Source organism: Apodemus sylvaticus, chromosome 2, assembly GCF_947179515.1.
Source record: "Apodemus sylvaticus chromosome 2, mApoSyl1.1, whole genome shotgun sequence".
Classification (NCBI taxonomy): Eukaryota; Metazoa; Chordata; class Mammalia; order Rodentia; family Muridae; genus Apodemus; species Apodemus sylvaticus.
In genome coordinates this window covers 57,967,839-57,988,759 of record NC_067473.1, presented here as the reverse complement: position 1 = coordinate 57,988,759, position 20,921 = coordinate 57,967,839, and the positions used below count along the sequence as shown (strand labels likewise).

Sequence of the window (20,921 nt, the reverse complement as noted above, 5' to 3'; positions counted from 1 at the left end):
TATCCTGCCATGGTATAATATGGTATGACAAATAATAATCTGGTATAGTGATGGGGGTGTCTCATTTTTAAGACTTAAAGTATTAATAAATCAAAATATCATTAAGTAAATTCAAGCAGATGAATAGGGCCATGGTGGTGGTGTGGGGCTTGGAAAAGCCATATCAGGAACAAAGAGAAGGCTCTGTGGGATAAGAGAGCAGTGGCAGAGGCTCTGATGGACACAGTGGCTTGAAGCTGCAGACCAGTGTAAAGGCAGTCTCCATCCAGTGTCTCAAGGCTAGCCAAAGCCTCATGGCATAATTACTTGCCCCCTAGGGAACAATCTCCTTCATAAAACATTTCCGTTCTCACAGATCCATTTTAAGAATTTCATCACAGAACAGGATGTCACCTATTCTGGGGCAAAGGTTGCTAGCTGCTGCTATACAGTGCTCATAAAGCCAGCAATGGTCATGCACCAACATCTTGTCATCTGCAGCTTGTCGCAATCTTTAGACAATGTCTGATTCTGTGTGAAGACACTACAACTTCTAACGTCCAGGTCCATGCTTTGAGAAACAATCAAAAGGGCATATAATATAATGTTACCAGAGGGTCTTTGTTAAGGGCCTGGTTCTTGTGGACGTTACTGGGAGGAGTGAGACCTTTAGGACTGAGGCCTAGTGGGAAGAACAGTGAGATACTGGTTTCTTTATTCACACTCTGGCCACAAGGTCAGCAGTTCTCCATTAATTAGCTCCTCGTCTCTGCCGTCTGGATTCCTTACCTCTCCAACCTCACCTAAAAGCAGTGGAGACTCTTGATCATAAACAGGAAAATAAACTTTTCTCTTCATAGCTTGGTTATTTTGGGTACTGGATTATAGAGAAAAGGTTTGTGGTAGCATTTAACATGAAGAACTATTTGGCTGGCACCATATTTTTTAAAAGTTTGAAGGCAACTATCTCTAGGTAATACTGCCTCCCACAGCACTGCTGATGGAGGCGGCTGATAGAGGGCACTGGAGCAGCTGCCCTAAGTTATTGCAGAGCACGGAGTCTGATCACTTCAGTGAGCAATGCATTCTGTGAGGGAAACCTCCCCACCAGGGAGTAGGCAACCAGACAAGGTTTGTCAAGGTTCCTTACGCCCTGTCTGTAGGTATGAAGCTTTTCTTTTTCTCCCCTTCTTTTCTTTCTTTAAACAAACTCCTCTCAAGTCAATTTGTTATCCACTCTGCACATGTTCCCAAGTCTCTGTGGCATACATGTCAAGGCAGGTAGAGGAGAGACATTAGTTATTTAATAATAATCGCCCTATCAGCCAGGAGCAAGTGGCAGTCAGTATCTATCTACCCATACATAAAGCTAGGTGCAGCAGTTCTAATCTGAACACGCTAGCAAACAACTTTTCCTGACAATTATTTAATACAGACATTCATGAACACCTTTACCCTCCCTCCCTCCCAAGCTCTTCGACACAGGAGGTAAGCTCTGACCTTCAAAGATGTACTGGAACTTATGTTGTTGGAGGCTGGCGCTCATAGCCTCCTCCATGGCGCTGATGTCTTTGTTGAGCTTGACCACTAGAGGGTCATAATCCATGCTTTCCACATTGGCAACGATGGCATAGTTGCCCTCCTTTGCCAGAGGGATGAGATAGTGGAAACAATGAACTCTGAAAGAGAGAGAAATAGGCCAAGTAATTAATATACCATTTCCCCATGAGGTCATGGATCTGCCTGGGAAAGAGCACCAAAATATCTGAAGCAGCCATGGTCTTTTTACCTATGTCTCTCACTGGTCGTTTCTTAACCAAAATGCCATCTCAGTTATACAGCTGAGTGATCTGAAACAAGCAGATGTCTATGAGGTGTGCTTATTTAATACATACACTTTAGATAAGAAATAGACAATGTCTGAAATTCTTTTCACTGCCAAGACTTATAAGGGGCATCTTATAAGACATGTTGTTATGAAGACACTGAGAGGCTGACTTTCCAACCTGACTACCACAGGAGACCACTGCTTTTGTCTCCCAGTTCTGATACTTATTAGCCATGTGACTTTAGGCAAGATAGAGGAATCTTTCTATGCCTCAATTTCCCTTGAAATAGGCATAATAATAACTTTTGCCTCAAAGGGCCCATGCAGAGCATGTAATATGGAGTCTGATGTGAAGGAAGCACACAGTAAGAATTGACAACTGTCACTAGTTTTACATTAATCATCGCCAGTTTATTATGTGAATGAGTCACTTATTGAACATGTATAAATTTGCTATGAACTATGCTAGTACCTGGAACTGTAAGACAGTTTGCAGCATTAAAGACTCCACAGCTTAATGGGGCAGAATAATAATAAGAATGCCTAAAATAATGGTCTGAAGAGAAGGCTCAGGACTTAGAGCACTTGTGGCTACCACAGAGGACCTGGGCTCAGTTCCTAGCACCTACATGCTGGCTTACAGCCATCCATAACTACAGTTCTTTCTTCATCTTCAACTTGTCTGGATTTGGAATCACCAAGGAGATAAGATACACCTTTAGGTACAACTTTGAGGGTATTTTTTAGACATTTAGTGAGAAGGAAAGAATATATGAGGTACCATTCCATGTGCTGATGATCCAGGCTGAGTGCAAAGGGAAGAAGGAAGGCACTGGCCCCCACTACTGCTCTCTCTCACTATGCTGTTTCCTGGCTGCAGATGCAGTGTGGTTCGCCACCTGGTGCTCTTGCCAGCTCGCCTTCCTGTCCTGACTTCCTTCCTGTCCTGAAGGCTGTATCCCTTCAAACTGTGAGCTGAAAGAATTACATCTCCCCTTTAAGTTCCTCATAGCTTTATGTAAATATAAATCTTCATTTTTCTTGACTAATTACTTAGAAGTAGGCTTTTCTGAGTCAGAAGCTAAGGGTACCTCCAGTTTTGGATGAAACAAACCCTGTGTTAATGAGCTTTATTATTTTGCTGTCCTACTCACAACATTCTAGTATCTTAGCCAGCACTGTGTGCCAGTTAAAAAGTATTTGTTTTTGGTCATGTAGATGCATTATAGTATCTCATAGTGGTTTCTCCCCCCATTTTTCTAAACAGAAACAATGTTAAGCTTTTTTCATGTGGTTTGGCTCCCCTGACCAGCCAGCAAGATTCAAGGATCAACCCTCTCTTTACCCTTTCCCCCCAAAGCTGGGTTTGGGTACTCATAGCCATATCTGACATTTTATGTTCCATGGGTTCTAGGGATTCAATCTCAGGTTGTTATGCTTATACAAGTACTCTTACCACACAGCAATCTGTCCAGTCTCAAGCAATATTCTTAGAAAGCTTCATATGAGGAAATACAAATATAAATGACTGTAGTTAAATTTCACTGATTTCAGATTATCCTCACAGCTGTTAATTAGTAAGTAATGTCACCAACAAAAAGCCCAATCTGACATTCCTGAGTTAATTGGCAAAGAGAATAGTTTTGATCAAGATGCAACTAAAGGCTCTCTGGTCATAGGCCCTTTACAATGTGATCTTCCTGATGTAATTAATGAAAATTGACCCACTTGGGAGTAGGAATCTTGATTAGTGCAATTAATCTCTAACTTGCAGAAATTAAAATGAAGTAGCATTAGTTAAAATATAAGCTCTATACTCAAGTATCTTTTTTTTAATTCGATATATTTTTTATTTACAGTTCAAATGATTTCCCCTTTTCTAGCCCCCCACTCCCCGAAAGTCCCGTAAGCCCCCTTCCCTCCCCCTGTCCTCCCACCCACCCCTTCCCACTTCCCCGTTCTGGTTTTGCCGATTACTGCTTCACTGAGTCTTTCCAGAACAGGGGGCCACTCTTCCTATCTTTAAACTAGACTTAAGGTTTTGGCAGCACGGTCATACACGATAGGAAGTGCATGCTAAAAGGCATGAATTTGGACATGGGACAATGGCTCTGAGCAAAAGTGAGAGGTTCCTTTTTGTTCCATGCAGATCACATGAGAGAGGTGTGACATGAGGTTAGGGACATGAGCTGTAGAATCCTAAGCTGTAGAGGCCATCAAAGTCGTGGGGATTTTTATGCCAGAAGGTTTAGGGATCCTTAAGAGAACTTTACAGATTAATTAAAAATTAAAAAAATGATGTGTGTGTCTCCATATGCACATGAATGTTGGTGCCTGAAGCAGATGTGAAGAATTTGTAGTTGCATAATAGGAGTGCTGGGAACTGAACCTGAGTCCTTTGTGTTGACTATTGATCACTAAGCCATTTCTCCATTTAAAGAGAACTTTAAGCAGTAAAATGATAAGATCAAAGACTAGCTATGGCACAAAGAAGAAGTAGCCTGCCAGTAGAACTCAGAGACAAATGAAAGAGATGGGCTAGAAGATTCTGACACATTACAGGTGAACCTTTATGGTGATATTCTATAGCCAAGGGCAGAGAGGAGAGACAGCCACTGCTTAAGACACTATTTTCCTTTTCCCAAATGATCAGAAAAAAACATCACCAGTGAATATCAAATTCAAATAAGGTTTTATTTTTCTCTGGGTTCTGGTGCACTGCTGCTGACCTTCGCCTGACTTTGGCATTAAGGTTTTCTGCAAACACCGCTGATTGCACAGCAGGATGGTTGGTTTTCAGAAAGTGCACACTCAGGATCCCAACGGCGACAGGCAGTTGCTGTTGAACCCACTTAGAGCCCTCCTGATGGTAAGGGAAGTCAGCTGATAAAGGTGACATTCTTGGCACTGTGGACTCAAATGGCAACTTAATTTTCTTTTTCTAAAGTTCAAATATGAAAAAAATAACTCTCAACAACTTTTAATGGTCTCACCATGCCTTTCATCTCTTGGGTGTTGTCATCTGCCTTCTGCCTCAAACTGTGGAAAGACACTGCTTGGTGGTTAAATGTGACCTACAGCAACGTGGGTAAAATGTCAAATGTTCTTTGGATGGGTTCTTCAATACAGAACCTGTAAGACTCAAGAACTTTTTTTCCCTCTTTTGCTTTGAACTTAAACAGTATTAAGGAATTATATCAGCTATGGATATAAAACTATTTTGGGGAATAAGATAAAGTTTGGCATTTGAAGTTGTTCTGGACTTTTGCTGGCATAACCCATTAATATATCTCACATGGCTTTAATTTTTAATTTGGTTCTTATTGCCATGTTTTCTTGGCTAAAAGTGCTAGAGAGAGTATCGCTTTTCATGGAGCAAGCTCCTGGCAGGGCCTCAATTATAGTTCTCTTTCACAATAGGATGAGATTAAAATAAGTTTTACTTAAGTATCAGAATAAGGATGAGGTTGGTCCCAACCCTCTGTGGTGGTTTGAATGAGCAATGTCTCCCACGGGCTTCTGTATTTGAATACGTAGTTGCAAGTTAGTGGTGCTATTTGGAGAGGTTATAGAACCTTTAAGGGGTGAAGCCCTGCTGGAGGAAGTCCACCCCTACTGGGGTGGCCCTTGAGAGTGGAGAGCCTCTCCCCTAATTTCTTTTCTCTGCTTCCTGTGTGTTGGTGAAATGTGATCTCTGCTTCCTGTTCCTGCTGCCATGCCTTATCTGCCATGATAGGCTAGAGCTGTGAGCTGAAATGAACTCTTGCTTTCTTAAGCTGCCTTTGGTCATGACATTTACTGCAACAACAGAGAGGTGATTAATATACCCTTTGTACTTGCAGATGCATGTGGTTGACTTACAAGTGGACTATCATGTAAAACTGCAGTCCATAAAACAACTCATTTCCTTTCAAGAATTCAGTCTTGTTTCTGAAAATAGGAAGAGCTTATTTTTATGAAGAAATCATAGAGACATCATGACTGGTTCACTTACTGGGGCCATTTATGACAATGAAGAAGACACACACCTGAGGAGTGAGCAGTCTCCCCTCCAGCCTTGTACTTTTGGTTCATACAATGCTATGATTAGCATAATATCTGTTTTGTTTACTTTCATCCTCCCCAGTGCTCCCCTCCCTCCACTGGCAATGTTATAGGATAGAGAGAGTGTTGGCACTTATTGCCTCAGCCATATGTCGAGAAGTCGGTTATTTCTGTAAACCACACACAGCAAGAATAAGAACAGAGTGGAGACATATTCATAGAAAACAAACGGAATGTTGGAACTGGGTTATAACAAGAAATAAAAAAATTAATTTAGAAAAACTATGCTTAGTATTCTCAGAGCAAAGGAAAAATAATTCTGTATCTAGAGCACTAAACTTCAGACTAAAATGATCCCTTCCCATTTTTAAATTAATACTGAAGGAGGCATAGAATTGAATATTACAATTGCATGATTTCTTATCAAGTTGATGAGACATGTTTAGCATTGTAAGAACAGTATTGGTAAGAAGCACAAACAATAAAAGGGACAGGACAGAGGTTAAGGATTTCAAAGCTCTTACTCAGATGTGCTGAGAACATTCCGCCTGGAATTAGCTATACACAAGTCAGTGATTCTGAATGTAGAACATGTCCTGAGACTGCACAATCAATAGCATAAAATCCCAGGAGCTGGGAGAATAATTAATTTGCTGTTCTCTTGTTTTGCTTTGCCACTCAGGGTAACAGTGGCTTCAGAATAGTACTGGGTGTTTTCTTTCTTCTCTGTCCACTGAATTTATCTATTCATAGAAAATTCCTGTTTCATTTCATTATCGGCTTGAAAATAAATAGAAAACAAATCTAAAAATTATCGTAAAGCAAATCAGAAAATATGTAGCGAGATGCTTTATTTCAAGACAAGTTAATATAAAAAATAAACTCAGGAATAATGCTGAGCACAGCAGATTCCAGCCCTGCAGGCTACTTCTTTTGTTCTACTATCGGTGCTAACAAGCAACAGAGAAGTTGTTCATTGTGGGGAAGGCAAAGAAAGCCAAAAGCAGGTGGCATATAAGGAAGTGATATTAGCATGCCTCACAGCCATCCAAGTCTTAACTGAAGCTAAATATATCCCTCTTAACTATAAACCAAACTTGTGCTTACACTTTTAAAACATACATGATATAGAAACTTCAAATTAAAGAAAATATTTAATCAACTTTAAAATTATTCCAAAAAACACAGAAGAAAAATGTGCTACCAGGTCACACCAGGCTTCCTGACCCTGGGGTTTCAGAGGTGCATATCCAGTGATCTCGTGGTTGGCACTGCTGCCCAGGTGTCAAAAAAGCTTCTCAGAGTGAGCACCTCGAGTTCTTGAATGCTGAAACCTCTAACCCATACCCCTGGCCTTTCTACCCCTTCAGTTTGTCCTGCTGTAGTTAGATGATATCAGGCACACACAGGATGATGTGGCCACAAAGGTATAGTCCAGGCTGCCCTCAAATTTGTAATGCCCTGTCTTACCCTCTTCATTATCTGTCTACTGGCATTCGCTATAATATGCATAAATGTATATATAGTTAAACAAAAAATATACTTCATTTTATCTCCTTCCTTCTACATTTTCAAATATAGCTATTGTTTGAGAATCCCTTACTGAAAATACTTGGGATCAAAAATTTTTGAATTTTAGAATATACGAAGACTTATTGGCTGGGCATCTGAAATACTCAAGTCCAAAGGGCAGTTTCAGGTTTGAATTTTCAATTAAGGATGCTTAACTTATATGAGCAAATTTATAGGAGCTATGTGGCTTGCATTTGCAGTTCACGATATCAATTTATTTACTTATTTATTTGTGTGAGCACACCCTGAGCTAACAATGTAGGGGGCCAGAGGACACCTGAGAGCCAGTTCTTTCCTCTTATCATGTGGCCTCTGAGGATTACACTCAGGTCAGCAGACTTGGAGACAGGTGGCTTAACCCTCTGAGCCATCGCTGGCCTTTCATTGCTATTTATTGCTTTAGCTATGACTATCTGAAAGTCTCTTTGTTGTCTTATCTGTGGCTGGCTGGCTGCACCATTAGAGGTGCAGGGACCTGCAGTATTTTGCTCATAGCTGTGTCCCAATGTTTAGCGCACAGACTGGTACAAAGAAGACACTGGTAAGCATTTTGCTTAACAAATGAGTGGACAACTGAAGATGTGTATCCGAATGGCAGTTTTCCTGCTGCAGGGGAAGGCATAAGGCATACTTAAAACCCTTTTCTTGGATCATTCTTTCCCTTAATCTCCTCAATTGGGTTTTAAGTTTGTTGAAGAGGGGCTTTGTGGTTCTTAGCTATAACTTCTTCCTGACTTTCAAAAATATCAATGATGATGTAAGTCAACTCTTTTGACTTAATACATGGCAGAAATGGTACAAATTATTCAAGATTTTCTTAATAACACCTAAGTTCTAATAAGAACTCTTATTCACATTTTAAGAGGAAACCAAAGGTTTATGAAAACAACCTGTTAGCTGTCCCTGAGATCACCCACATGGTTGGTGCACATGTGCAAATCCAGGTTGCATCACAGGCCACACACCTTTGAGTCATTTCACTCATAGTCCAGCACACGCGCACATCCTTTAGGAATACTGAATGCTGCTAAACATCACGCTCAGGATAAGAAAAGGACAATATCAATAGCAAAAACTAAAATGATGGTGGCCCTTGACACCCCCCCCCCCCCGGCTGACATGTGAATTCCATCACAGAGGGCCATGGCGCCATCATGTTCTGGGCTTAGTTGGGTCCTACCTCACTTCCAGATGCAAGACGAGCAAGCAGCGGTCAGCCATATCCTGGAAGGACTTGGCAAGCTCGCTCAGTGTCTGCAGGATCTGTTCAGACACCGGGGGCAGGTCCATGCTCACGTGGCTCTCCTGAGCAGGGGAAAGCACTGCAAGAAGAGAAGACAAGGAACAGTCATTCCCTTAGATACCTACATGTTTCCCAGGAGTGGAGATTATCTAGTCATCTTGCTGTTTTCATGGCTTTGGCAGCATTAGAAGTCTAAGGTACGCTAGACTCTTGTTTTTACTTCTTTTATTTATTTTACTTTGTCTTATTACTGTGAGAGTTGCCATGTGTGAGAATGAATTCACGTTTCTGTGTGCCAGTATGTGTGGTGGTCAGAGATAAACTTTGGAGAGTTCATTCTTTTCTTTTATTATGGGTTTTGGGGATCAAACTGAGGTTGTCAGGCCTGCACAGAAAGCACCAGTCCCCACTGAGGCAGCTCACCAGTCCTGTCCTTCCTTAGTCAGTCCCTGTGTCAATCAGTTTACTGAACTAGAAGCAGCTTCAGAGCTTGTGTGGCCTGAACTGTAGCAGGTGTCTCCTGTATGTTTTTTACGGTGCTCTTCAGTTTCTGGCTGCACACTCACAGCAACGATTGTGAAGGGAAAACGAGCAGCTCTGAGCCAGCTGATTACACATCTGAAATACCTGAGCTGACAAAAGCTCTGGATCTGGCCTCAGTAACTTCAAGAATTTTACTGGCTCTGCAGTCATTCTCAGGCACGTCAGAACTAAGTATTGAAGATACCTCTCTTGACCTCTCTGAAGCCTTTCCCTTTCCAGGAGAAATTTCCCCTTTCTTTAATCACTTCAAAATGATTGTACTAAATTGTTTCATTAATTCTCAAACCCTACGGACAGAAGTATTCCATCTGTCCTACATCACCCCTGAGATGTAAGTCTCAGAATAAATATTGCAGACTAACCAGTGTGTAAGAGGTAGTCACTTGGGTTGTTATAAAGGCTATGACACTTGCACTGAGGCTTAACATCTAGAGGGTGAGAGAGAGAGTGAGGTGGTCGTGGGACACATTTAATTCACATGTAACTTAAGAGCAGTGCAAGGCCCTAACAGGGACTTTTAGGATGATGGTATAGCTTCTTTCTCTAACTTTCTAAAGGACTTACTCTCTTACTATAGAGATATTTGTGCATTTATACTCTCTGCTGGTGGTTTTGCAAAATCCAGCAAACAGAATCAGTCTGATGCCTATTAAAGGGATGAGCAGATAATGAAAATGGGTTGAATTACATGAAATATTATTCAGCCACAAAGAAAATGAAATTATGAAATCCACATGTAAATTAACAGAGTTGGAAATAATCTCTGAGTGAGAAAACTCAGATCCAGAAAGACAAATGCCACAGTTCCCTCTCATATGTAGGTGTTAGCTTTGAGTCTTTAGGTAAGCATGCTTACATTGAAGAAGGCACAGAAGTTGGGAAACTAGAAAGAGGACATAAGGGAATTTCAAAGAAAGGGGGGATAGAATGTGAGTGATATAAAGGTAGGAAGGGGAATAATGGAACAGGAGGGGCTAGGGTAGGGGTAGAGGGTAGAAAGGGGTGTATAGGGGAAGGATAACACTTAAGTTCTCTGGAAACATAATATGGAAATATATATAGAAGCTTACACACACACACACACACACACACACACACACACACACATTTAAATGGGGTTAACCTATAACAAGGGGACAGTGCTTCCTTCAAACACTATAGGCTATAACATAAGTAGCCCAGGACCAGGTATTGTTTACCTTTTTTTGATTTGCTGGTCAATAGGATTTCATACACATTGCCAAGACTATTGTCATTGGTTACCTTCCAGAGCTTGATAGTAAGACCCTACTGCTGAAAACACTGCATATCTGAATTATAGGACATGGGAAAAAAATCAAGCTAATAATGATCTGGGTCTTCCCTAATGGCTAGGATTCATAGTACGGGAAGATTCTGTGGATGCTATGAGACAAGAAATGTCATCACCCAGTGAACCTTGTAAGCTATAATAATGACTGGTCTGACAAGATATATACAACAGTATAATAATGGTAGGAATATCAGGGGAGTAACAATCTACTTTCTGTTTAGATTTAAAGCCCATCCTATAGGATTGTCCTTATTTCTAGTACCATCAACTGGGCCAAAAATTTATGACTGGCCAAGTCATAGCTCTACTACTATTATTCTGCTAAGTCAACATAGTAATAAATATCTTTTAAGTTTTTATCTTTATACCCACAGACTGATCAACCAATAATAGAGAAGATTCCTTCTCTATTACAAAGAACCACAACTGGCCAACATGCTGAGTCTGTGGAGTGCTCAGTTCTAAATGTCAGCATGTTTTTGCTTCTCTGTCTGGAAACTTTTCTCTCTGCCAGAGGGCTTGGGTCTTCTGGAAGAAGGGTCCCTGAACTCAGGGCCTGCCTGAGACAACACTAACTCTGGAAACACAAAGTTAACAACTGCCCATGCAGTGTCTAAATGGGACATCTATATCCTATCCTTTCCTATAAAGGTTTGAAGATCATTGAGGAGGAGTGTACGGAGGGATTTAAGAGTCAGAGGGATTGCATATCTGCAGTGGAACAGTGTTTTCTGGACAAGGAGGCATGGCTGCACACATGAACTCACAGTGGTTAGAACTACGTGCACAGGACTTGGACAGGTTTAAGCCAGCCAAAACTCTAGAACGGATGAGGGGGCACTCATGAAGTTCCACCTCTATCTGAAGAGCTGCTGGCATCTGATGGCTGTTGGGGCGGGAGGGAAAGTCAGTTTTCTTAGGGTGTGTGGGCTGAATGGCTCCTCCTCCTTCAGTAGATGTTCCTACACCTAGCACATGGCAGTACTAAGTAGATGAAGGGTACTAAAACACTGAAAAGAAAGGGGAGTGTATAAGAAGTTGGGTGGTGGTGGTACTGGGGATAAGGGAAGAGATGGAGGGTGGATTTTATCCAAACAAGTTTATATATGGATTTATAGCAATATTAAATAAAATATTAAAACATTTAAATAGATTGCTTAGGAAAATACTGAACAGTTGAAGTAGGAGTTCTGTTTATTTAAGCTTCTCATGGTTTCTTGGAGATCACCAACAATAATTTGGTCATACTAGTCAAGAATTCTCTTAGCTCTCAGGACAATCTACTGCTGTACTTGCATCCTGTTTCTGGCATGCTGCAAGAGCAAATTTCTTCAAATATCTCTGCCTTAGTATCTTGTGTAAAGTAGGAACAACTGTCTCACATAATGGTGACTAGATTGATAGAGGAAAACTAAAATATTAGCACATAAAGTTTTCTCAGTATTCATATAAATCAGAGACATAAACAGTCATTACTCTCCTTTAGACTTTTATTTGTCCAAGATATATCTTAATAATTGTAGCCAGAACTAATTCCATCTATCTCAAGTTCAGGATCCAGTAATCTATATGCTTTGCCCCTTTGGCAGAGAAGCCTTTTCTCGGCTGGAGGGCGGTATGGGCTTGGAGCCTGGCATAGGAGCCGCTGAGACATCACTAACTTACTATATAGGGTAGGAGTCGACATGGTATGAATTGTCATTATGTCTTTTCCAGAACTCTCAAGCCCAAGTGAGGGACAGAAGCACGATCCAGGCATGTAACCTTTAAGACTAAAGTTCCTTTGGGAATCAGATTCTAAGAAATTAAAATACTACGGCACAGGCACAAACAAGTGAATGTTATTCAAGGGAACTGACCTGTAAGGAGGAGCAGAATATAGTGGTGTAGATTTAAAATTCTAATAATCGCTGCACTATCCTCACTGTTCACAAACTCGCTCCGCTGGAGAGTGGACATAAAACACTGCATTTCCTCTCAAATGATAATATTATTCATGTTGTTTTATGGCGGGCGAGGCAACATCATTGCCATCATAATGTTTCATGTGGCAGGCTAGATGAAAGCAACTTTAAGTAACATTATTATAATATTTCAAAGCACTTTAGGGCTTTTAAGGCTCTGAATTCCTTTCCTTTGTGACACAAAGTCTGGTCCACAGAACTCTCTATTCATCAATGAGAAGAGGTAGAGATTACTCTGACATTGCACCCATGGTCTCAAGTTCCAAAATACTATAACTGACCAAATACTATAAAAAATATTTTGGGGAGGATCCATTTAAAAGGTAGAAATTCTTCTTTATTACACAAATAAATAATTTCACCATGTGAAACCCAACTACTCACGTACTATGAAAAACAGAAAAAAATACAACAAAACCAAAACCAAAACTAGAATAGGCAAATGGCAGACTCGGCTGTCAAGTAAAGCTGGCCATGGCCACGGCAGGAGCAGTGTGGGGCAACGGAGAGCCGTGCATTCTGTCTGGCTCAGTCAGAGCACAACTACGACATGATATTAAGGTAACATGATAACTGGTGCCTAGAGCTTCCCTGAAATGCTGGCTTGTAAATTCCTGAAGGCTTCCTGAAGTTTACGAAGCTTTCTTAAGTAAGAAGGCATATATTGATCAAAGAAATGCTGAGTGTGGCAAAGACAGCATCGAGGAATTAACTGGCTCTTAAATGTCAAGTGACAGTGCTGATAGATTCTGTTTATCTGCAGGAAATGAGGTTATTGGATACACACACCTCACCCCACACCCCATACCTATACACACCATATTCACTCACACATCCATCTCACACCTACATCTCTCTCTCTCTCTCTCTCTCTCTCTCTCTCTCTCTCTCTCACACACACACACACACACACACACACACACACACACACACACACAGAGAGAGAGAGAGAGAGAGAGAGAGAGAGAGAGAGAAACCCCTGCTTCCAGAGACTAAGTGATTATGTATCTGTCGTAGAGGCTGCTCTTCATTCTGCCACAGCCCCATGTGTACTGAACTTTGAAAATGTTAGTAATTGATCACCTCTTTAAGACATGCACTCTGAGCAGCTGCTCTAGCCATGGGAAAGGCTGGCATCTGATCATTTATAATGCGACCACTATATATGTAAGTATGGATGTTTAAGATTCCTAGCTTCCTCTGCTGCTCAGGTAACTGGAGCCCTCTATCAAATCCATTGGTCTAATAGGAGGAAGATGACCCTTGTGCTCTCGAATAGAAATAGCTTTTCTCTAGCTCCATCCATTTGCCTAAGAATTTCATGAATTCATTGTTTCTAATGGCTGAATAGTACTCCATTGTGTAGATATACCACATTTTTTGTATCCACTCTTCTGTTGAGGGATACCTGGGTTCTTTCCAGCATCTGGCAATTATAAATAGGGCTGCTATGAACATAGTAGAGCATGTATCCTTATTACATGGTGGGGAATCCTCTGGGTATATGCCCAGGAGTGGTATAGCAGGATCTTCTGGAAGTGAGGTGCCCAGTTTTCGGAGGAACCGCCAGACTGCTTTCCAGAGTGGTTGTACCAATTTGCAACCCCACCAGCAGTGGAGGAGTGTTCCTCTTTCTCCGCACCCTCTCCAACACCTGCTGTCTCCTGAATTTTTAATCTTAGCCATTCTGACTGGTGTAAGATGAAATCTTAGGGTTGTTTTGATTTGCATTTCCCTAATGACTAATGAAGTGGAGCATTTTTTAAGATGCTTTTCTGCCATCTGAAGTTCTTCAGGTGAGAATTCTTTGTTTAACTCTGTACCCCATTTTTTAATAGGGTTGTTCGGTTTTCTGGAGTCTAACTTCTTGAGTTCTTTATATATATTGGATATTAGCCCTCTATCTGATGTAGGATTGGTGAAGATCTTTTCCCAATTTGTTGGTTGCCGATCTGTCCTCTTGACGGTGTCCTTTGCCTTACAGAAACTCTGTAACCTTATGAGGTCCCATTTGTCAATTCTTGCTCTTAGAGCATACGCTATTGGTGTTCTGTTCAGAAACTTTCTCCCTGTACCGATGTCCTCAAGGGTCTTCCCCAGTTTCTTTTCTATTAGCTTCAGAGTGTCTGGCTTTATGTGGAGGTCCTTGATCCATTTGGATTTGAGCTTAGTACAAGGAGACAAGGATGGATCAATTCGCATTCTTCTGCATGTAAGTGAGGTAACCCAGACTCAAAAGGTGAATCATGGTATGCACTCACTAATAAGTGGTTATTAACCTAGAAAACTGGAATACCCAAAACATAATCCACACATCAAATGAGATACAAGAAGAAAGCAGGAGTGGTCCCTGGTTCTGGAAAGACTCAGTGAAACAGTATTTGGCAAAACCAGAACGGGGAACTGGGAAGGGGTGGGAGGGAGGACAGGGGAAGAGAAGGGGGCTTACGGGACTTTCGGGGAGTGGGGGGGGGCTAGAAAAGGGGAAATCATTTGAAATGTAAATAAATTATATCAAATAAAAAAAAAAAGAAAAAAAAAAAAAAAGAAATAGCTTTTCTTTTGCGGAGACAATGGACAGGGCAACTCATCTCCAATCTTCACTCTAGTGAACATATGAAATGTTCACTCTCTGCAGCTCTAGGGTTGCAGAAAGAAGTGCCCTTGGGTCATAGTCTGGTAACCCTTGAAGCAGAGCCCTGTGGAGCCCCTCAGTGACCGCTGATTTTTGTGGTAAAAGAAGCAGGCTGAGGCTTGTCCCATTCCTTTCTCCCCTACTCTTCCTTTTCCTGATGCTGGAGGTAAAGGTCAAGAATCAGTCGGGCAGGTGCTGGGCTTACTGTTGAACTACTGGCCAGCCCCAGCACTGATGACTGCAGACTTCCTGATCTACCAGGAAAACAAAGGCCCTCTCACAGCCCCGCTGGAGAAGAGTAATGACTCAGTGGAGAGTGAGGGCTGGAGCTGCAGCAGCCACTAGCTTCTTTGCTTTCTCCTATGCTGGCTGGTCTGCGCAACCCTGCCGCTCAGCCTCACCCCTGCCGCTCAGCCTCACCCCTGCCGCTCAGCCTCAGCTCTGGAACTGCTTTATTTTCCCCTTTGAAGGCCCTCAGCATGGACCACAGAGCGAGGCCTTGAGTCACCCTTTCACCAAGAGGTCCTCTTCTTCTGCTCTAACCGCCTTAAAGCTCTCTTTAGCCCCGGGCTAGTTTTATAACTCACTGACAGGAAAACAAAAACTGAAGAGCAGATCATTGCCAAAAGGAAGTTTCTGATTCTAATCCCCAAAACGTTTCCTACAGGCTGATGGTGAGGGTGTATTGAGAAGTGGAGTCAGCCCAATTAGAAGCTTCACCTCCTACAGACTAGCGATTCATGGTGCTGCGTGCTACTGGAGAAGAAAGGTAAACCATCAATATCACCCAGCCACAAACCCTGCAACCCACGACAGTGACCTGGCTATAAGATGTACTGGTACAGTGTCAACATGAGTGGCAGCGAGCAGCCTCTTCTTGATTGGATTTAAGGCTCACTATGTGGCTGGCATCCCTACCTGTCACTGCTAGCATGGCCAAGACCCTGAGATGATAGGTCATGGGCACAGAGGAAAACCTAACACTGTTAGTCTGCAAGTAGAATAAATAAATAAATAAATAAATGACTGCTAGTGACACACTGTCTATGCATGGACCAGTGCCTCGTGCAGCCTTCAGGAGAGAAGCTTCTAGCTGTGAATGGAAGCTCACACAGACATCCGTAGTTGACCATGCTCAGAAGAGTGAGCAACTTTGGAGCACCGAGAGAGAACAGAATGCTGGGTGGGTAGGGACGTATTTTAAAAGGCATTTTAATTTTTTTAAATTAAAATGCTTCCACACTACTTCTCTGTTCCTTGCCAGCCAGCTACCCTCTCTTGGCAACCTTCACACTGTGATACCCTCCTCCACCCCTTATTACTTTCCCTCATAAAATCTCAGATTCTTTTTAAAATTTTTTTTTTGCCTAGTCAATTTTTAATTGGATATTTTATTTATTTACATTTCAAATGTTATCCCCTTTTCCAATTCCCACTCCCCAGAGTCCTCCTATCCCAGCCCCCCTCCTGCTTCTGTGAGGGTGTGCCCCCGCCCACTCCCCACTCCCATCTCTCCACCCTCCCTCACATTCCCCTACACTGGGGCATCCAGCCTTCACAGGACCAAGGACCTCTTCTCCCATTGATGCCTGATAAGGCCATCCTCTGCTACATACACCGCTGGAACCATGGGTCCCTCCATGTGCATTCCTTGGTTGGTGCTTTAGACTCTGGGAACTCTGGTTGGTTGCTATTGTTCTTCCTATGGGGTTGCAAACCGCTTCAGTTCCTTCAGTTCTTTCTCTAACTCCTCCATTGGGGACTCTGTGATCAGTTCAATGGTTGGCTGCAAGCCTCCACCTCTGTATATCTCAGGCTCTGGCAGAGTCTCTCAGGAGACAACTATACCAGGCTCCTGTCAGCAAGCACTTCTTAGCATTCATGATGGTGTCAGCATTTGGTGACTGTATGTGGGATGAATTCCCCAGGTAGGGCAATCTCTGGATGGCCTTTCCTTCAGTCTCTGTTCCACTCTTTGTCTCTGTATTTGCTCCTGTGAGTATTTTGTTACCCCTTCTAAGAAAGACTGAAGCAAAGTGGCTGGATATAAAATTAACTCAAACAAATCAGTAAGTAGCCTTCCTCTACTTAAAGGATAAACAGACTGAGAAAGAAATTAGGGAAATGACACCCTTCACAATAGTCACAAATACTATAAAATACCTTGGTGTGACTCTAACCTAGCAAGTGAAAGAGCTGTAGGACAAGAACTTCAAGTCTCTGAAGAAAGAAATTGAAGAATATCTCAGAAGATGGAAAGATCTCCATGCTCATGGAGTGGCAGGATTAATATAGTAAAAATGGCCATCTTGCTGAAAGCAATCTACAGATTCAATGCAATCCCCATCAAATTTCCAACTCAATTCTTCATAGAGTTAAAAAGAAAAACTTGCAAATTCATTTGGAATAATAAAAACAAAAACCCAGGATAGTAAAAACTGTTCTCAGCAATAAAAGAACTTCTGAGGGAATCACCATCCCTGACCTCAAGTTGTACTACAGAGCAATAGTGATAAAAACTGCATGGTATTTGTATAGAGACAGGAAGGAAGATCAATGGAATAAACTTGAAGACCCAGAGATGAACCCACACACCTATGGTCACTTGACCTTTGACAAAGGAGCTAAAAACCATCCAGAAAAAAAAAGAAAAGAAAAGAAAAGAAAAGAAAAGAAAAGAAAAGAAAAGAAAAGAAAAGAAAAGAAAAGAAAAGCATCTTCAACAAATGGTGCTGGTTCAACCAACTGGCAGTCAGCATGTAGAAGAATTCAAATTAGAAGAATTCAAATTGATTCATTCTTATCTCCTTGTACAAAGCTCAAGATCTCAGATTCTTGCTGAGTATTTGAGAGAGCCCTCAACATTTGCTTTCTCTACAGTCCAGCATCCTACTAATGCCTCAGTGTGCTACAATCAGATTTCTACTTTCATTACGTTATTAAAAATTATTTTGATATCTATAAAATTTAAATTTCCAAACCCACAGGATAGTTTCTGATGCTAATGGCATATAAACTTTCTGCTACATAGACCACTGGCCATTTCCTTCTGCTTTGGCTGACATCACTTCTCCTGAATGCTCTTTATCCTCTCTGGAATTCCCATCTCTGCATCCTCTTCCTTCAGCCTTCCTGTAACTGGGAAGTTACAGGAAGGAGCTGGGGTTACCTGGGACCATTTTGCTAGCTCAGTCTCCCTCAGTTCCATGGAGTGTGGGTGAGCTCATACATTTCTGACACCTCTTCTATTGTTTATGAATTCATAAATTTGTGGCTTTGAAGCTTCATTTCATTAACTCTTTATAAAAACCCTTCTGTCCATGTACATCCTACAGGCATCTCAAAACTAAACACATTATTGTTTCTTGTAAAATTTATTTAAATTACCTTCCTATCAGTGAAATCTAAACTATATTATCTTTAACCTTTTCTTTTTCATTAAAGGCCAGTTTTTGCTTATACTAGTTAGCATTTATTTTTCTAATATTTGTTTTCTCTTTTCTCCACCAAGTGGTACTTCTTTGGTTTAGACTTCTTCTCAACTATGGATCCTGTAACTGATGTCTCTGCCTCCTGCTTGATCTTTCAAATCTTACAAAACCTGAGGTAGATAGAGCTAATTACCTGAAACTTGAGTATGGTTCATTACAATATTTTCATTACAACAGGTTCCAGTGCTTGTGGGTCCAAGCGTGGGTGTTGTAGCCAGGTTTTCCATGCCTGCTGTCTTTCTGGGCGTCACAGAGCTTTTCACGCCAGGCACATGCTCACCAGTGTACCACCAATCTCTATGATTTATCTCTGCAAAACATTCCCATTTCCTCTTCTGTAATTCATCCCTTCCCTAAATCTAACCTTTTGACCTCCACACTTTAAAGAAAACCTTTTAGTTCAATCATGAGGTTTTATCATTCAATACTTGTGGTGGTTTTTATACTTTTTAAATAATTACTCATTCATCCTAGGGCAGAGCTAGTGATTTGTCTATATTTTTTTCTCCATCCAACTTCAGTAGAGCAGTTATCAAATCCCATTCATGTGAATGTTAATAAACTGATTGTTTATTATTAGCTTGTCTCTCACCCAGATCACTAACTCCTTTAGGGCAAGAATCATATATTTTCCATAATCAGTCAGGAGAATAACTGGAGGCATTATATAATTCAATAATGCCCTTTGAGTTAAATTGAACTAGTGATTTTAATTGACTAGCACAAATCAACAAAGAATGCACATGATAATTAATTGTAAAGATCGAGAAAAGAAAGAACAACTCACCATTCACTACTCTCTCAGTTTTCTGGGTACTATATGGGATGAGAGTGGGGATGAGGAAGTCGCTTGCTATAGCTGGTTTTCTGTACTGTTCAGGAATCTTACATATATAAAGTTTACTGCAGTTGTAGTTAATTCCTACAGCTCATGAACTTTCCCTGCAGGCAGTGTTGGTTCTTGGAGCCTTTTTAGTTTTAGAACTAGTCAGTCCACCTTGCTACAACAGAGATTTGGGCCCTTTTTTTTCTATTGACATAAAATCCTTGGCATGTCAAATACTCTGCAGCTCTCAAGGAAAGCCAACACACTAACTGTCATGGAGAAGCAATCAGTTGAGAGCATTAGGATGTCTCAAGTGATTCCACAGCCCAGCATTAACCAGACTGAAATCTGTTTAGGTCTAAAAATTAGTAGAAATTGGACTCATTCACACCCAGAAGAGCATCTGTTTTCAAGGATGCAGCTGCTACACTTTCAATGGCAACTTAGTGTGACTTCTTTAATTGATTCATATGAGGATGTCCTTGTACATCTGCAATATTATCTAAAATTGTTACAATATTAGCTTAGGCTGCTATCAGCTGTCAAGAAAGTGATAAATTGAAAAAGGAGAGATAGCTATTATGGCAGGAAAAGAAAGGTTAACCCTGTAAATTCAAATATTATTGAGGCTAGAAAAAGACACTGAAGAATGATCTCAGGAGACTTCTCATTGGGAACACTTTAGGAGATCAAATTTTGGTAGAGTAATTATTTCTGAATCCTATTCTTATGTGTACAGAGATGACAGCCGCCACATAATGATCTCTGCTTTCACCTGAGATCAAATTACTTAATTTCCAATCTTCAGTTTTCCTATTTAGAAAATTGTGGCAATTATATCTTCCTTGCTCTGAGAGTAATATGTTATTAGGCCTTGTAAATAATTTTGAGATCCTTTGATAGTGTTATCAGGCTGAACAGTTTAAAAAAAATAAAAATAAGGATGATGGCAATGTGTATGAAATTAAAGTGACGGAGCTTACAGTCAGTGGGGATGGTGACAGAAGCCCCTCCATCTAACTTCCTCCCTGTCTTCAGATGTCTGTGTTATGTTCTACCACTGAGCCAAGCACTGACCATAGATTTTAAACTGTCAGTTATTCACAGCTCCAAGTTAGACTCCAACGAAGCTAGCTCTACTCCTGTTTTTATAATCTCTGTATCACTTTCCATACTTTTAATCCAGGCCCTTTGGAATACTTGCTTATCTTCCTCTACCCCCATGCTTTGAGCACCGTAGGCATTTTATAACTGTTAAGCGATCTGATTATTTACAAAGTTTTTTAGTCTCTGAAATATGCCAGGGATCTTCACTGGATCAGGTATCTCTTGTTCTATTATCTTCAAGTTTTATTAAGAAAAGGTGATTCTAGTTACTCTAAATGAAAATTTCTCAGCAATATTTTTTATGCATGTGTTTACATGTGTGCAGGTATGGAGGTTGGAGGATGAGCTTCAGGAATACTGACTACCCATGGGGTCTC

The 20,921-nt window shown here is 41.1% G+C and overlaps 1 protein-coding gene across 2 annotated transcripts in view; it reads right to left on the bottom strand.

Annotated features, from left to right (window-relative positions):
- Exoc4 (exocyst complex component 4) overlaps positions 1-20,921 on the bottom strand; it is a 772,455-nt gene that overhangs the window by 58,483 nt on the left and 693,051 nt on the right. For both annotated transcript variants that reach the window (XM_052173402.1, XM_052173403.1), the window contains 2 exons: positions 8,604-8,745; positions 1,480-1,658 (listed from right to left, as the gene is read on the bottom strand). In XM_052173402.1, the coding sequence (XP_052029362.1) occupies positions 1,480-1,658; positions 8,604-8,745 (321 nt within the window). The remainder of the gene's footprint in view (positions 1-1,479; positions 1,659-8,603; positions 8,746-20,921) is intronic.